The following is a 15,690-nucleotide window of genomic DNA, read 5'->3' as shown; positions in this document are numbered from 1 at the left end:
TCAACAGCTCCTGGGAGCCCTTTGAACGCCAGGCTCAGACGCTCATCCCGGCAGGCAGGATTGGTCCTTAGGCAGAGAGTCCTGGTGTTGAATTGGCAGTTTAGCTGCAGCAAGGAACAGGCCTCTACGTCTACACTCCAGAGACGGGAGTTTGCTCTTTGACTTGCGGGACAGGGGATCTAGCACAGAATGAGATCTCTGCCTCTGCTTCAGGAAACAAGCTTTTAAATTTAACTGGTGAGGGACCCCAAGCCAAGGTAGAGGCTTCTGACCCACAACAATAGCCATCTGTTCACAGTCCAGACAGCCCCCTCCTCGGGGCTCAGGGACCTGTCTGGCCGCTGAACTCCCAGGAGGTCCGAGGGGTGTGACCTCCCTCCCTCCCGGGCTCCCTCCCTCCCACCACCCAGGCCCAGCCCAGGCCTGGCTATAAAGCTGGCCCAGCCTGGCCCTCAGCACACCCAGCTGGGACCCTCCCGGAGCCTCGTCCGGGGACACATCCGCTCTGCCCCTCTGTCTCCCGAGCAGCACCATGCGGCCCCTCTGGCTCTGCTGGGCGCTCTGGGCGCTGCCCCTGGCCGGCCCCGGGGCGGCCCTGACCGAGGAGCGGGTCCTGGGCAGCCTGCTGCGGCAGCTGCGCCTCAGCGAGGCTCCCGTCCTGGACGAGGCCGATGTGGAGAGGCTGATCATCCCTGCCCACGTGAGGGCCCAGTACGTGGCCCTGCTGCAGCGCAGCCACGGGGCCCGCTCCCGGGGGAAGAGGTTCAGCCAGAACTTCCGAGGTGAGGCCCTCCCTCCCTACTGCAGCCTGGTCCTCGCGGGGTGGGGGTGGGGGGGCTGCTCTGGGGAGGCGATCTGGGGGCGCAGGGTCCACAGGGTGATGAGGAGGGACCATGGACTGTGAGGAAGGCTGGGCACGGGCCCCTGGTCTCTGTCTGCACTGAGGGCCCCACCCCTCGGGGCCAGCAGGAGCTGGGCCAGGCTGGACCCGCTGCCAAGGCCAAGGCAAGACCAGATATCATGGGGTAGGGAAGCAAAGTGGAAAGAGGGGAGAATAGAGAAGAGAAGACAGACTGTCAAGGGGACTTTGTGCTGGTGGACAAAAAGGCTGGCCTCAGCAGAGACTGTTGCCTCAGAGAGAAAGGACCTCTGAGTTCAGTTCTCAGTTGTGATATTTGTTTTACTTTGTACAAGTCACCGAACAACTCTAGCCTATTTGCGTTTCTGGAAGTGAGATTAAAGTAGCTCTGACTACTTCCCAGAGTTGTGGGCATTCTATGAGATGGGAGGTACCAGGTCTGGATCCTGTTGCAGCCTGTCACCTCCCTGGGGCTGGGGCTCACCTCCTCAGTGCCCAGAGATAGACCCGGCCAGGTGTCTGGGGAGATGAGGAGACCTGGACACCTGGGGGGCGGGGGTGACTGCTTGTGGTCACGGGGCTGGCTGGTCAGGGGATCATGCTGCCCACCCGGAGCCTCAGGTGTTGGGGACATGCTGCTGGTGCCTCTGAGGAGGCTGTTGTACCTATCCTCACTATTTCCCTCAGGGCTCAGCAGTCCCACAAAAGTTGTTTACAGGCCCCTGGCTACTCTTCCTCCTTTGGGGGACATTTCACTGGGCATAAGCAGGGAAATGAGAGTAAATTCTGGGCTCTTCCTCTGGCTCTTAGGAAAAGCCAGTCTCAGCCGGTGACCATAGATTTTCACTAGCTGGGTCTTCTGCCTCCCGCGCTCCATTCCCCCTCCTGCCCCTTGGCCTAAAGAAGGCTGTGGGTTTGTAGTCCTCACTGGAAGCACCAGTCTTGGCAGGGCGTTTCAAAGCTGCCCCTACCAGGTGAGGGCAGACGCCACTAGTAAACAAGCCCCAACCTCAGATGGTGGGGGAGAGCCTGCTTGGCTCTAACAGTTTTTCTAGGAGTGGAGGTGCTCTCTTTCTGGCCTGGCCCATCAGTTTCCCAGCCCCCAAACTCTCCCTAGGGATTACTGGGGAAACCCTGTCCACTGGCCCTGGGCCCTGCCACCCTCAGAGCTCCCCTGGTGCCAGGAGGGGCCCCGCTGACCCCGCTCGTGTCCCCAGAGGTGGCCGGCAGGTTCCTGGTGTCCGAGGTCTCCTCGCACCTGCTGGTGTTCGACATGGAGCAGCGGCTGCCGCCCCACAGCGAGCTGGTGCAGGCCGTGCTGCGCCTCTTCCAGGAGCCGGTCCCCAAGGCCGCGCTCCGCAGCCACGAGCGGCTCTTCCCGCGCAGCGACCGCGCCCGGATCACCGTCCAGTGGCTGCACGTCCGCGACGACGGTTCCAACCGCACCTCCCTCATCGACTCCAGGTGGGGAGGTGGCGGCTGGGGTGTGGGGCGGGGATGAGGAGGGGGACTGGGCCCGGCGCGGGAGGAGGGGTGCCCTGGGGGAGGAGGGGCGGCGCGGGGGGCCCCTGGGGGGGAGGGGAGGGGAGGAGAGGGGTGGGAGAGGGCCCCCCCCCCGGGGCCACCCCAGCCGCCCCAGTCCCCACCCCTCAGCGCGGGCCCGTGTCTCCGTGTGGTGTCGCAGGCTGGTGTCCATCCACGAGAGCGGCTGGAAGGCCTTGGACGTGACGGACGCCGTGAACTTCTGGCAGCAGCTGCGCCGGCCCCGGCAGTCGCTGCTGCTGCAGGTGTCGGTGCAGCGGGAGCACCTGGGCCCGCTGGCCTCCAGCGCCCACACGCTGGTCCGCTTCGCCTCGCAGGGGCCGTCGGGCGCCGGGCAGCGGGAGCCCCAGCTGGAGCTGCACACCCTGGACCTCAGGGATTACGGGTAGGTGCTGTGGGTCAGATGGGTGAACCCGAATAATGAGGCAAATGGCAGAATTAAACTTATATTGAAATGGGCAACTTTACAGGGTGCTATGGGAATGGATGAATATATAAAATTTCTCCTAACAGTCTTAGGAGTAATATCAGGTCGAATTATTTATTTGGGGGTTATTTCTAGTTATCCATCCTTACACAAATATCCAGCATTTTGAACATAACAAGAGATGGACCATAAGTCTCCCTCCAGATGCCCCACTAAGCCCCGCCCTGGGCTCCCTGACCTCTGCCCTCCCAGCTGACCTCTGCCCTCCCAGCTGACCTCTGCCCTCCCAGCTGACCTCTGACTCTGCCTCTCCTTGCCCCCCACAGAGCTCAGGGAAACTGTGATCCTAAGGCACCAGCGACCGAGGGCACCCGCTGCTGCCGCCGGGAGGTGTACATTGACCTGCAGGGGATGAAGTGGGCTGAGAACTGGGTCCTGGAGCCCCCAGGCTTCCTGGCCTATGAGTGTGTGGGCACCTGCCAGCAGCCCCCAGAGCCCCTGACCTTCAAGTGGCCATTTCTGGGGCCAAGACAGTGCATCGCCTCAGAGACGACCTCACTGCCCATGATTGTCAGCATCCCAGAGGGAGGCAAGCCCAGGCCCCAGGTGGTCAGCTTGCCCAACATGAGGGTGCAGAAGTGCAGCTGTGCCTCAGATGGGGCGCCTGTACCAAGGAAGCTGGAGCCGTAGGTGTGGGGTGCAGCCATCGAGGGACTTGGCTTGTGTGTGTGTCAGAAGTGTTCCAGGGTACCAGGAGAGAGGGGGATTACTGAACCGTGGATGGCACATGCTCTGTGCTCTCTCCTGAGTTCTTCTGACCAGTCAGCTCACCTTCTGATTTTTGTTTCCCAGGAACAAGTCTGCCTGGCCACTGGGTAACCCCTGCCCAGTCTACCTTTTCTTGACATTATTCACTGCACTGTATCCTAAGCACTTATCTGTGTAGATTTTGTAACCTAAGAGGAGAAACCACAATTTGTCATTGTTTCCTTGTCCTGTCACTGGATCTGGGCTGAGCTCTGTGGTATGGGTGGGAGATGCAGCTGCCACTCTGGGCTTAAAACCTAGGGTCAAGTATGGGTTGTGCATTCCCAACTCAGATAATAAGGGTATTCTGCAAGAAACAAATAAAACAGATTTTATTCGGTATTGCTATGTTTTACCCAGAATCCTGCAAATTGTGAGGGAACAGAAAGTTCTATAGGGATTAGGTCAACCAGGTTAGAAAACTAAGGGAAAAGCTTCAAAAGACTTTTCGAGGTCTCAGTTAAGGGTGATACAGAGTGCTAGGATCAAAATGCATTGATTCTAAGGTGCCTGTCCTTTTAGGATTAAGGCAGGATTTATTTTGGTCATTGTTGTTGACATTTTTACTTTTCTGGGCACAGGGAGTGGGCTTTATTTCAATTCTACTTGATACAAAATTTTTAAAAATCTGTGATCAAAATCATCATCAATATTACAAGAATGTGGGTCACTTCTTTAGATTTGGGGGCAGATAAAGGGAGCAAATGATAAAATGGTGAATATAAGATTTTTGAATGCCAAGATTACACTGGCTTTTAAACTGAGTTTGATGTAGGATCTGGGCCTGGGGCATGGATGTCTTGGATTCCTTGCCAGCCAGGCTGCACAGCTCTTATTAGCTATAAATTCTATATCCTCTAAATTTTCATTTTCTTGTCTATCAGATAGGGACAGTCCCTGACTCCTGTACTTTTACTGGAGATTTAAGGAAATAGTGTTTTGTTTTGTTTGTTTTTTAAATATTTATTTAGTTGTGCCAGGTCTTAGTTGCAGCAGGTGGGCTCCTCAGTTGTGGCATGCTTGTGGGATCTAGTTCCCTGACCAGGGATCAAACCCGGGCCTCCTACATTGGGAGAACAGAGTCTTAACCACTGCGCCTAAAGGGAAGTCCCAGAAATAGTGTTTTTATAAGCACTCTCCATACTGCCTGACACGTAATGGGGGCTATGGTTATTTCAGCTCACATTCTGATCTATCTTGGCCTTCTCTTGATTTTGAAATAACCAACTGAAAGTCAAATTTAGAAATCCCTTCCCTCTCTGAAATCAAGGATCCTAACTTTTCTCTTTGTCAGTGGCTCCACTAGGTTAGGGGTTAGAACTTTGCACTTCCCTGGGCCCCAGGGCACAGACCAGGCAGGGGGTGGCTCCATTAACTGAGGCAGGGACAGAATAGGGACACGCAGGTGGGGCGTATGGGGGGGCAGAGAGTGGACAGAGGCAGTCTGAGAAGATAGGGGCAAGTCCGGCGGCCACACCCAGGAACCTGCTGGAGGTCAGGTGTAGGCCCTTGGCAGCCGGAGGTGAGAGCAGGAGAGATGGTCAGGCACCTGCGCAGAAGGACAAGGGCTGGGCTGAGCGCAGGGGCCAAGGGCAAACTGTGAGAAATAACTAGCGGCTGTGGGTGGAGGAGAGGGAGGAAGCCAGATGGGACAAAAGGAGCTGTTAGAGAAGCAGGAGACATCCCCTACCCCATCCCACTCCAGAGAGCCCCAGGCTGGTGCTGGAGGCGTGGGCAGGGAGGGAAGGAACACACTTTGACCATTTCCAGGAAAGAGGAAGACCCAGAAATGGAAGACGGGTCAGAGGCCCTGCAAAGCTGCACACGTGCGGAGTGAAGGCCTGTTCAGGATTTACTAATTTCTAGTGCTGGAAGGGACCTGAGTGGAAGCTTCGGTCCCACCCCCTCGTGTTGCAGACGAGGAAACTGAGGCCTGCAGAAGAGGGCAGTTTGGTGCCGCAGGCAGGCGGTGGTCTTCGGTTTCACAGGGTGCGGAGTCCTCACTGAACCCTGTCCTGCGTGTGGCCCAGCGCACACCCCGGCGCCCCCGGGGAGCTTACAGTCCAGTTGCGGAGGCCGCTGGCTCATAGGAAACAGCTGGGCTAGATGGGTGGCACCCGGCGGCCTGGTCCTGGCAGTACCCGCTTTGGCTCCAGGGGACCGCTGAAAATACTGCGACCTCCGTTTGGGGCCAAACGTAGGACGCACCCACCCACCCCCCACAAGGCGTTCCCTGTCCGGCTGCCCAGAGCGGTGGGGGAGCCGCGGCCTTTCACACTGGGAGCCGGGTGACCGCGGACTGCGTGGAGCCGAGGTGCGGGCTGAGCCCAGCCGAGCTTCCCATCCTCCCACTCTCCCTGGCGGGCCGAGGAGCCGGTCGCGGAAATTCAGTGCAATACAGGACAATCAAGAACGTTTGCTGATGCTCTCCCCGCGCAGCCCCCGGACGCGACCACCCTGTGCTAGGCCCGGGGCTCCCCGAGGTGCCGGGGCAAGGGGGACGCGCCGGGGGCTGGGGAGAGGAATTAGCCGTGGCGGCGCCCTCCTCGGTCCCAGGATGCGAGCCGGCCCGGCCGGGGCCTGCAGAACATTAGGAGGAGCTGCGCGGGCTGAGCAGCCGCCCCGGGGCCAAGCCAAGGCGGAGGATCGCCGAGGGGCGCACGGTCCGGGGAGCGGGAGCCGGCGGCAGCGCAGACGCCTGCCCCGCCGAAGCTGCAAATTGAGCAAGCAGTGGTCGCGGGTCTGCGCATGTGCACGAGTGCCGGAGTTTCACTTTGTAACTTTTAAGTAGTCTGGACGCCGCCCCGCCTGGCCAGGTGGAGCCAGACAACCTCCCCGGGCCGCGCCGGGCCGCAGCGCCGCCGCCGCAGGTAAAGGGGAAGAAGCGTTGGGAGGGGGGAATGTCGCCCTCCGCCTTTGCCGGGACGTGCAGGACCTGGGGTCTACGTCAGAGTGCCATGTCTAGTGTCCGGTTCCGGGATGCGGCCCTCCGGCCTCCGCAGCCCCGACTCCGGAGCAGGGGGTGACCGGGTGGGTGGGAGGAGAAGGTCCGTCCCTGGGCCCCGCAGACCCCGCGCCCCTCTTCCAGCGCCGCGCCTCTCCACTTCCTAACGACTTTTCGGGATTTCCCCCTCCAAGGCTCCAACTTTTCGCTTTTATGGCTGATCCCTTTCTCTTCCCATCCCTCTCTTTGGGGGTTTGTCAGCTGGTGTCGACCTCCCAGCCTAACCCGGAGCGCAGGCTGGGGGCCCTTCCTTCTCCGACTCTGCGAGGTGGGCTTGGGAAGGGGCCAGGCATCTGAGTCACCTGCTGCTGGGAGGGTAGAAAGCACCTTGGGGCTGCTCCCCGTGACCGCTCCCTGCAGCCCTGGTGGAGTCCTGAGGAGGGAAGCTGGGGGTTTGGGGAGGGGTGGGGAGGGCGAGGAGAGCTCTGCCAGGAAACCCAAAACGCAGCGGTGCCAGTACCTGATAAGCCCGGCCACCTGAGACTCTGGCGTGGCCTCTGTCTTTCAGCTCAGGCGGTGTCCTGAAGGGCAGCAGGCCACAGTGGTACACAGAATGACCCGCCAGCTTCCTTCCACGCTGAAGTTGTGTGGCTGTGTCCCAGCCCCACAGCATGCGGGGTTTGAGGTTAAGCTAGCGGGCTCACCACTCCAGGCCCAGTGCGTACAAGGCGGCATCCTGGGGTCCTGCTCAGGCCCTGGCTCCTGCAGGGCTGTGGACAGTCGTTGGCAGGAAGGAAAGACTCCAGGTCGTTGCTTGTTGGAGAAACGACCCATATTTCCCTTTTCCCTTCTGCACGCCCCTTGTCTTTCTACCTTCTCCCCTCCTCTGACAGCTGTCAGGTAGTACTGAGTCTGCTTCTGCATTGAGGTGGATGTGTACAGAAGCAGAGGCCTCCTTTTGCCTTCGTTCACCTCTTGTTTGTTTAGTTTGGGGGCAAAGGTCTCCCTTGGCTGTTCACTGGGCTGTGACAGGAAAAATATCAGATGGGGTCCTGCTGCTCCTAATGTTGTCTTTCCCGCTGTCTGGAGAGGTGACAAAATAAGAGGAGGTGTTGAGTGCCCACGAAGGCTCGGTGCTTTATGGACATTGCCCCTCACCAGCCCTGCAGGGGAGACGTCATTGTGCCCATTTGATGGAGAAGGAAGCCAGACCGCAGTGCTTAAGCCACTTGTCTAAAGGCACCCGGTGCGGAGACCCTAACTCCAGAGCCTGCCCAGGTGACCGCCGGCTGCCCCCGCCTCCCACTGCAGCCAGACCCTGTGCCGTTTCCTTGGCGCTCCAGGGCTTGTGTCTGTGGAGGTAAATGGTTGTCCAGGTTCCTGGGCCCTGTTTGGTGGGGCTTTAAGGAGAGGTTTGCAACCTGCCATCTAGAACATCAGAGTCACCTCCTGTGGCAGAAGGCCTGGAGCTGCCTGTCATCCTAACAAGGTCGGAAAATTTGGTGATGATAAAAATACCCTGAATTTGCAAGAGCTGACGAGGCTCACACGCTTCCCGCAGCGTTGTGTTGCCACTCCTGGCAGGGCAGGCGTAGAGATCTTCAGGTGTGCTACAGGGGCCAGCAGCTACCAGCTCAGGTGGGCGGGGGTTAGCATTGGTGGCTGACTTCTTTGGCAATTTTGGGACCAGCCATGGCATTGAGCTCTCAGTCTCACTGGCCACAACCAGACTGTATGGTGTATGTGGGCTGAACTTTGCGTTGGGGCCTGAGTCACCTGCTGCTCACCTGCCGCCTGGGCCTCAGAAGTATATCTTGCCTTTCCTGAATGAGGCGATGAGCAGAGAGCTCTCTGGAAGGCATGGATAAGACTAGGCATTCACACATGCATATCTGACAAATATGGGATGAGTGAACATTGCCAGGCAGGGCGCCTTTGGCCACAGGGCCTACTTGGTGGTTTGGCCCCTGCCCAGCACTACCAGTCTTTTGCCCACTGAGCTAGCTCTCTCCTGGTCACCACCAGCTGAGTTGCCTTCTCTCCCCGTCCTGTTCCTTCTGAGCCTGGCGGGGCCACCCTGTGGTGCGTGTGTTTCCAGCTGCCCTCTCAGAGCGTGCCCGTTTGGGAGGATGCAGGGGGCTGGCCCTGGAGGGACCGTCATGGTTCAGGAGCATCTGGACTTTCCATGGGTAACAGACTACAACTAAGCAGAAAGTTCTGAGAGAGAATGCGGGCCCCCAAAGCTGTGCCCTCACCTGGAGGGGGAAGGCAAGACAGGCCACCTCTGGGGAGCCCTGAGGTTCCATCCCAGGCTGGTGGGACTTGATGGCTGACCTCACTGAGTCCTTCTTATCTAACCTTGTCAAACCACCCAGGGGAGCCTGTTTGACTTAGAGGCGTGACTGGGGCTGAAGGGGGGAGAGGAGCCTAGGTACCTGCTTCCCACGGGGCCTCTGCTCTCCCAGAGCTCAACACAAAGCAGCATTGGTGAGGCTCATCCTGCCCCAGCACCACTGCAGTAGCTGCCCCTTTCCAGGGACAATGCTCCCTCTGTGACCATTTTATGGGGGTGGTTTTTTTCTTTCCACTTCACTTTTCAAGCCTTCCTTGTTTGTTCTGCTGCATTCCTTTTTCCTGATTCTAGCCTTTGGGGGCCCTGGGGAAGCCTCTTGGGGCCTATATGAGGTCCTGGACTCAGTCTTCCTGGAGCCTACAGCTGCCAGTACTTCTGTAGGGGGAGGTCCACTGCCCTGGCTTCAGTAGGGCCTTGAGCCGTTGGACAAGAGGGGGCAGGCTGGACCCTCAGGTGATGCTGGAGAAGAGAGAGGAGAGAGGAGCAGGACAGCACAGAGGAGTGTGGACCCTCCGTAGTGCTAGGAGTCTGGGGAGAGAGCCAGGGCTGGAGGGAGCACATTGGAAAGAACCACAGGCTCCGCACGAGCGTTTGAGTTCCGACACATTGGGGCACGTGTGAGTGCAGGGGAAGTGTGCTGCAGGGTTTCAGACCAGAAGCCCTGAACTGGAAGAGGGCAGCTCCCATGTGACTCTGACTGTCTGTGTTCCTTCAGGGAAGCCTGTAAAGGCTGGTGCCCCATGACCCCAGTCTGGAAAGCCCTGCAGGAAATGAGTGGCGGACCTGAGGCAGCTTGGGAGGGTGGCCAGGGCTGCCACTGCCTTTGCTAGAGCCTGCATCAACTGAGGTCCTCTCCAAGGCGTTCATCCACACTTCCTTCCCCTGGCATCTGGTAAGTGCGGGGGACAGGAAGGAGGGGCAGGCCTTTGCCAATCAGTGTCAGGCTGGGCGTTCCGCTGGGGTGGTGCCAGGGGGTGGGGTTTAAAGGAGGGAAGCTAAGACCATCTGTCTGCCCGAGGCAGCTTTTGTGGCTCTGCCATCACATCCTCCGGCCATTGCCCAGTCTCTTATAGGGATGAGAGAGTGACTTGGCCTTCTGAGGAGTCCTCCCATGCCCTTGACCTGCCACCTCCCCCCACCCACCCTGCACTTCCTGTCGTGTGTGTGTGTGTGTGTGTGTGTGTGTATGTGTGTGTGTGTGAGAGACTGTCCCCAACCCAGCCGTCCCAGGGGCCAGAATTGGGAATCACCTTCCCCCAACACACATCCTGCCAGTATTACCGCGTAGTTCAAATATCTGTCTGTTCTCTGTACCTCCTCTTCTTGTCCCCAAGATTTTTGTCCCTCTAACAGGTAGAAAGACCAGACTTAGCCGAAGTCCCCTGGGAATCTAGGTTAACCAGATTTAAGGAGGTGGGACCTTGAGAGGAAGGTGTTGCTGAGCATTTCTCCAGGCTCTTCAGCCACAGACAGTATGAAAAGCAGGCCAGAACTTGGCTGCTAACTCTGGGGCCTTTGGTGTTTGGAGATTTCCATTAGTTTCACCTGGGTTACCAGGCGCCTCGAAGGAAAAGTCAACAACCAGCCTGGAGCGATATTTGCTTTGGAAATGCTGGACCTTCCAGTAAGGCTAGGGGTGTAGGAATGAGAGGGCAGAGCCTGGGGAGTGCTCCAGCGGTGCACGGTGGGCGACTCAGGGGTCCCTGAGGAGGCCTGGGATCCCATCCTCCTCACCCTAGACCACCCCCTTTTGCCTCCTCTGTCTCCTCTCCGCTACCCCTTTGCTGGCTTTTAATCTCTCACTAAACTAACCCATGTGTGTAGCCGGCTGCAGAGGGAGTGTGGCGTAGTGGAAAGAGAGCTGGCGTCTGGGACCCAGGAGGCTGGGTCTGAGACCCAGTTCTGCCCCGACCAGCTCCTTAACCTTAATCTCTGAGCCTCGGTTTCCAAGTGTATGGAGTGGGCCTGTCTCTAAGGCCCCGGCCTGACATCCTATGAACTCTTGTCTGTGGCTCAGATGATCAAGAGTTGTTGGGCTTCCCTGGTGGCGCAGTGGCTGAGAGTCCACCTGCCGATGCAGGGGACATGGGTTCGTGCCCCGGTCCGGGAGGATCCCACATGCCGCGGAGCGGCTGGGCCTGTGAGCCATGGCCGCTGAGTCTGCGCATCCAGAGCCTGTGCTCCACAGCGGGAGAGGCCACAGCAGTGAGAGGCCCGCGTACCGCAAAAAAAAAAAAAGAGTTGTTGCACTTGGACACTCTTCCTCCTCCTCTGTTGATTCCTGTGCCCTGCCTGGTCTCCCCTGCCTGCCCTCCGGACCTCCCAGGGTCCCGCTGCAGGGATGACTTCCCGGCAGTCGTCCCTGAGGCTGGAGGAACTTGGCACCCCTTAGGCAGGCACCATAGCAGCTCCTGTCCTCCCCTGTCCTCCTGTTCACCCCCGCTGGGGAGGCGGCCAGCTGTGTCCTGGGTGAGCCATCCACCCGGTGCATCTGACCCTCCGGGCTGTTCCCACAATGGAGCTATTCTCTGTAGCCTCTGCCGGGTGCTCGGGGCCAGTGTCTGCCTCTCCCTGATCCCTGTGCCCCACCAGCCCCTGGAGGAGACACCCGCCCTTGGCTCTGCCGGCGCTGGCTGGGGAAACCACGGGAAAGTTGGAGCCCTGACCCTCTGCCGGGTCCCATTCTCCAGGGAGGACCAGCACGATGACTGACTCCCCATTCCTGGAGCTGTGGCAATCCAGGGCAGTGGCCATCCGCCAGCGGCTGGGCATCGGGGACCAGCCCAATGACTCCTACTGCTACAACTCGGCCAAAAACAGCACCGTGCTCCAGGGGGTCACCTTCGGTGGCATCCCCACTGTCCTCTTCATAGACGTCAGCTGCTTCCTGGTGAGACTCCTTGGGAATCGTGTCAGTTATTTGTTTGTTTAACCTCCATCCCCCAACTCCCCACCACCCCAGGGCTTTCTGGGAAACTCAGGTGAGGAGCCAGCAGACATCCCTGGGTTGAAGTCCTAGCTCCGCTACTTCGCAGCTCTGTAACCTTGGGCGTGTTACATAGCTTGTTTAGGCCTCAGGTTTTGCTCTATAAATGGAGGTAATAATTTTTACCTCGAAGATTCTGGGACAAGGTTAAATAAGGCAATGTATGTAAAGAATACACATTACGATTCTTCTGATTATTACCATTGTTACCGAGTTATCAGCCTGTCATGTGTCTAAGGCCCCTGGGAAGGGCCAGTCCACAGGGATGAGAGATGTGAATAGGCATTAGAGCAGCTGCAATTCCCAGTTTATAAATGTCGCACCCGTGTTCCCCGCTGGGGCCCCTGGGCCTTTAGAGGATCAGACGAGAAAGGGAGAAAACCGGGGAAAGGCGAGATCAGTGCCGACCCTCACAGGTGGCCTTTCTTTAGTTCAGACCTCCTTGTTCCCAAAGACAGCCCCCCCAACCCAATTTGAAATATGCCGTATTCTCCCCTAGACTGGCTCAGACATGCTAGGTGAGATTTACTGGGGCTCAGGGGCACCTTCTTTGGACAAGTGCCCATGGGATGGTTGGTCCCTCTTGTCACCTTCTCTTCCCATGTAGTGGAGCCCATCTGATTAAACAGGGTAAGAGGGGACGGAGGGAGTAGACCCCTTGGACTGCTTTGGGCCAGAGGTTAGGTGGGGGCCTGGGGGAGGGGGGTTAGGGTAGTCCGAGGGCCCCCGTCCCTGAAGGAGGCGAGTATCCAACCCAAGTTTGCTTGGGGGGAAAAATGTTCATAGGAAGAGGGAAAGGGAGTCCTAACTCCTCTTTGCATTTTCCTCCCAAGGATTAAAGTCTAAATTGTTGCCTTAGACTTTTGCTACATTTGTTGGTCCTCTAAGGGCAGATGTGGGAACCCGTGTGCTACTCATGTTGCTTTTACGAAAAAGGGCTCTTTAAGTGCCGAATAACCCACGTCTTGGAGCCAAAACCCATTTGTAGGTTGAGAACAGTCACATCTACCAGCCTTGGTTGGGAGGAGGGAGTAGACAGGAGAGTGGTGATGGATTTGAGGGTTGGTGGGATTCATGGAGGAGGGTGGCCCTAGAGCTGTGATCCATCCAGCGTCTCCAGGGAGGGGAGGGTCTGGGCCAAGGAGAGAAGTCCGGAGAGGCAGGCTGGGGTGGGTATGTCTTGGTTGAGAAGAGAGAGTAGCTCTCCAGTGGAGTGTGCTGGTGGGGGTGGATTTGTATTGCAGGAAGTTACGGGGATTGGGGGTGGGGTGGAGGAAGGGACCACCAAAGAGCCAGAGGGGCCTGGAGGAGAGAGATGTGTGGGAAATGTCCACACCGCTCGAGCCAAGGGAGCAGCAGCCAGGGCAGAGGGCAGGCACTTGCCAAGCTGCCTTCATGTTTATCCGACAGCAGGACTCACCTGCCTTTGAAAATATATCACCAACTTCCAGATTCACCTTGAGAAAATTCTGCTGGAACTCAGCCCCTCTAGGGTCCAAAACCCACATTTTTTTTTTTTTTTTTTTATATCTTGAGAAGCAGAGCAATTTTATTTGTGCTTAAGCATGAAGGAATACCAGAAAGAATATCATGACGTGAATAAAGGGAATGTCCAACACGGACAAACAGGACGGAGAAAATGCCAGTTTTCATGTTTCCTTTCTGCATGTGCAACTCAGTGTAGGAGACCCTGATTCACTACAGCTTTCGGTGCTCATTAACTTCAACAACGTTTCTTTCTTTTTCTTTCTTTCTTTCTTTCTTTTTCTTGCTTGCTTGCTTGCTTTCTTTTTTTTTAAATATACAATGTTCTTTATTATAAATTCCATTTAGCCAATTCATTCATTAATTTTTTAAACATCTTTATTGGAGTATAATAGCTTTACTATGGTGTGTTAGTTTCTGCTGTATAACAAAGTGAATCAGTTATACATATACATATGTTCCCATATCTCCTCCCTCTTGCGTCTCCCTCCCTCCCACCCTCCCTATCCCACCCCTCTAGGTGGCCACAAACCACCGAGCTGATCTCCCTGTGCTATGCGGCTGCTTCCCACTAGCTATCTATTTTACGCAAAACCCACATTTAAAACCACAGTTCCTGACTAGGGCAGGCAGGGATATACTGATTAAAACGCTGAGCCCTGAAGGGAGGGAGCCTGTCCAGGGAGGGGAGACAGGCAGGAGCAAGGCAGAGGACCTGCAAAGGTGGACACGGAGGGGGGAGCGAGGAGACAGTCTAGAATCGACAGACTTTTAGAGCGGAAAGGGGGTTAGTCTTGAGTCCAGCGCCTCGCGTTGCTGTTGGGCACACAGGCCTGCCGAGGGCCCTGCATGCTCTGCGCCAGGTGTCCCCAGGGCTTGCCTCCAGGAGAACCAAACTCAAGATAAAGATCTGACCACTTCTGGCTCAGCTTCCAGGGGCTCTGCTACCTCTATTCTGTAATGAAAAATGCAGCTCTATGTAAAGTGAAGGAGGGAGCTGGTCCCCAGGGCTGCTGTGAGGGCCTTCCTGCTCAGGAGACCCTGCAAGCAAACCAGGGCTGAGGAAGGCTGTGGCTGTCAGGGCTGCCTTGAGACTAAAAGAGCAGGACCTGAGTGCTTGACTAGGGGGCTGCCGGGGCAAGCTCCGTGTCAGTGTTGACAGCCTCTGTGGCTTGGGCACAGGGGACAGGAGCTGGTGAAGGGGGTGAGCACAGCATTGAGCCCTTGAGCTGTGTGGCCTTGGGCAGCTCCGTGCCTTCTCTGGCCCTTTTAGCCCTCCTGAGTCTGGGGACGGGGCGGCGGGGGGGTTGTTGGGGGAGGGGCGGGCTTTGCCCCTAAGACAATTGCCCCTAATTAGAAGCCATCCAATATGCTTTTACAAGACCTGATTTCTTTTCTACTTTTAGTTTTTAGTATTGGTATTTTCCATCATAAGAAGAAACTTCTGGGATTATGGCCGCATTGCCCTGGTGTCAGAAGCAAACAGGTAAAAAAGACTCATTACGTCAAGCATCTGTGTGTGTGTGTGTGTGTGTGTGTGTGTGTGTGTGTGTGTGTGTGTGAGAGACAGAGACAGAGACAGAGACAGAGACAGAGGCTGGGATGGGGCTGGGGGCTTGTGAAGCCCACCAGGCACAGCCCACACATGATGTTCGTGTTAGATTGTGTTCATTAGTGTGTCTGCCAGGCCTGTACCAGAAACTGTTCTCTCTGCTCTTCACCGCAGACCTGTGAGATTAGCCTTGGTACCTTCTTGGTGGCGGTAAGAAAACCATTGCCCACACACCCAGCTTTCCCCTGGGGCTTGGAGCTGGCTCACCGTGAGCCAGCTGCTTCGGGCTACGGAAGAAATCTAGTTGCCTTAGATACTGGAGGCTTTCGTCATCAGCTGAGGAGGATGCCAGCTTGCTTTCTCGCCTTGGACATTTTCAAGTGTATCTTCTTTGAGATTAATTAGTTCGGGGCTGGGGATGAGGCGAGCTGGATTGAGAAGGGCAGCAGGGCCGTAGGTGAGCTGCTCCTCTCCTCTGGGTCAGGGTCAGCCAGTGGCCCTAATCCGCCCGCTTCGGACGCTCTGTCACACAGCACAGACTGCCTTGGCCAGGACTCACGTCCTTCCGCCTCCACCCTGGGCTCTCTACGCATGTCACCTGCAGGGGGAGAATGAGTTTCAGGTCTGCACAACTGGAATTTCCAGCTCCAACTAGCTGTCCCTCACCCCAGGATCTTGTGCCAGATGCAGCGATAGGAAGCGACTGGGGAAACAGAGACTGGCCCGGGCTGCCCC

General features: G+C 57.1%; 2 protein-coding genes across 5 annotated transcripts in view; both read left to right on the top strand.

Annotated features, from left to right (window-relative positions):
- The first annotated feature begins 532 nt into the window (after window positions 1-532).
- On the top strand, window positions 533-4,964 carry LOC111177522 (left-right determination factor 2-like). Of its 2 annotated transcripts, XM_022579340.3 has the most exons (5): window positions 533-782; window positions 2,077-2,105; window positions 2,208-2,323; window positions 2,544-2,786; window positions 3,155-4,964. In XM_022579340.3, exons 1-5 carry the CDS (start codon window positions 533-535, stop codon window positions 3,516-3,518), a joined length of 1,002 nt encoding a protein of 333 aa, XP_022435048.2. In that variant the 3' UTR covers window positions 3,519-4,964. The 2 variants fall into 2 exon arrangements, with proteins under 2 accessions (XP_022435048.2, XP_022435045.2); XM_022579337.3 differs by having other exon boundaries at window positions 2,077-2,323.
- Window positions 4,965-6,339: 1,375 nt separating this feature from the next.
- TMEM63A (transmembrane protein 63A) overlaps window positions 6,340-15,690 on the top strand; it is a 33,067-nt gene continuing 23,716 nt past the window's right edge. The window contains exons 1-4 of one of the 3 annotated variants that reach the window (XM_089907250.1): window positions 6,340-6,505; window positions 9,648-9,824; window positions 11,525-11,822; window positions 14,810-14,889. In XM_089907250.1, the coding sequence (XP_089763376.1) occupies window positions 11,637-11,822; window positions 14,810-14,889 (266 nt within the window). In that variant the 5' untranslated portion in view covers window positions 6,340-6,505; window positions 9,648-9,824; window positions 11,525-11,636. The remainder of the gene's footprint in view (window positions 6,506-9,647; window positions 9,825-11,524; window positions 11,823-14,809; window positions 14,890-15,690) is intronic. The other 2 variants (XM_022579329.2, XM_022579328.2) reach the window with 2 other exon arrangements.

This window comes from Delphinapterus leucas, chromosome 1, assembly GCF_059928025.1.
Source record: "Delphinapterus leucas isolate spDelLeu-1000000601 "Yukka" chromosome 1, BTC_Dleu_Yukka2, whole genome shotgun sequence".
Taxonomy (NCBI): Eukaryota; Metazoa; Chordata; class Mammalia; order Artiodactyla; family Monodontidae; genus Delphinapterus; species Delphinapterus leucas.
Note: the sequence above shows the minus strand (reverse complement) of the source record. Positions and strands in the feature narration are given on the sequence as shown.

Bases quoted from the DNA above. Each gene is read 5' to 3' on its own strand.
- LOC111177522 (XM_022579337.3), top strand. From the start codon at position 533: ATGCGGCCCCTCTGGCTCTGCTGGGCGCTCTGGGCGCTGCCCCTGGCC. The intron at 783-2,076 runs GTGAGGCCCTCC...TCGTGTCCCCAG, and splicing joins GTTCAGCCAGAACTTCCGAG to AGGTGGCCGGCAGGTTCCTG. The intron at 2,324-2,543 runs GTGGGGAGGTGG...GTGGTGTCGCAG, and splicing joins ACCTCCCTCATCGACTCCAG to GCTGGTGTCCATCCACGAGA.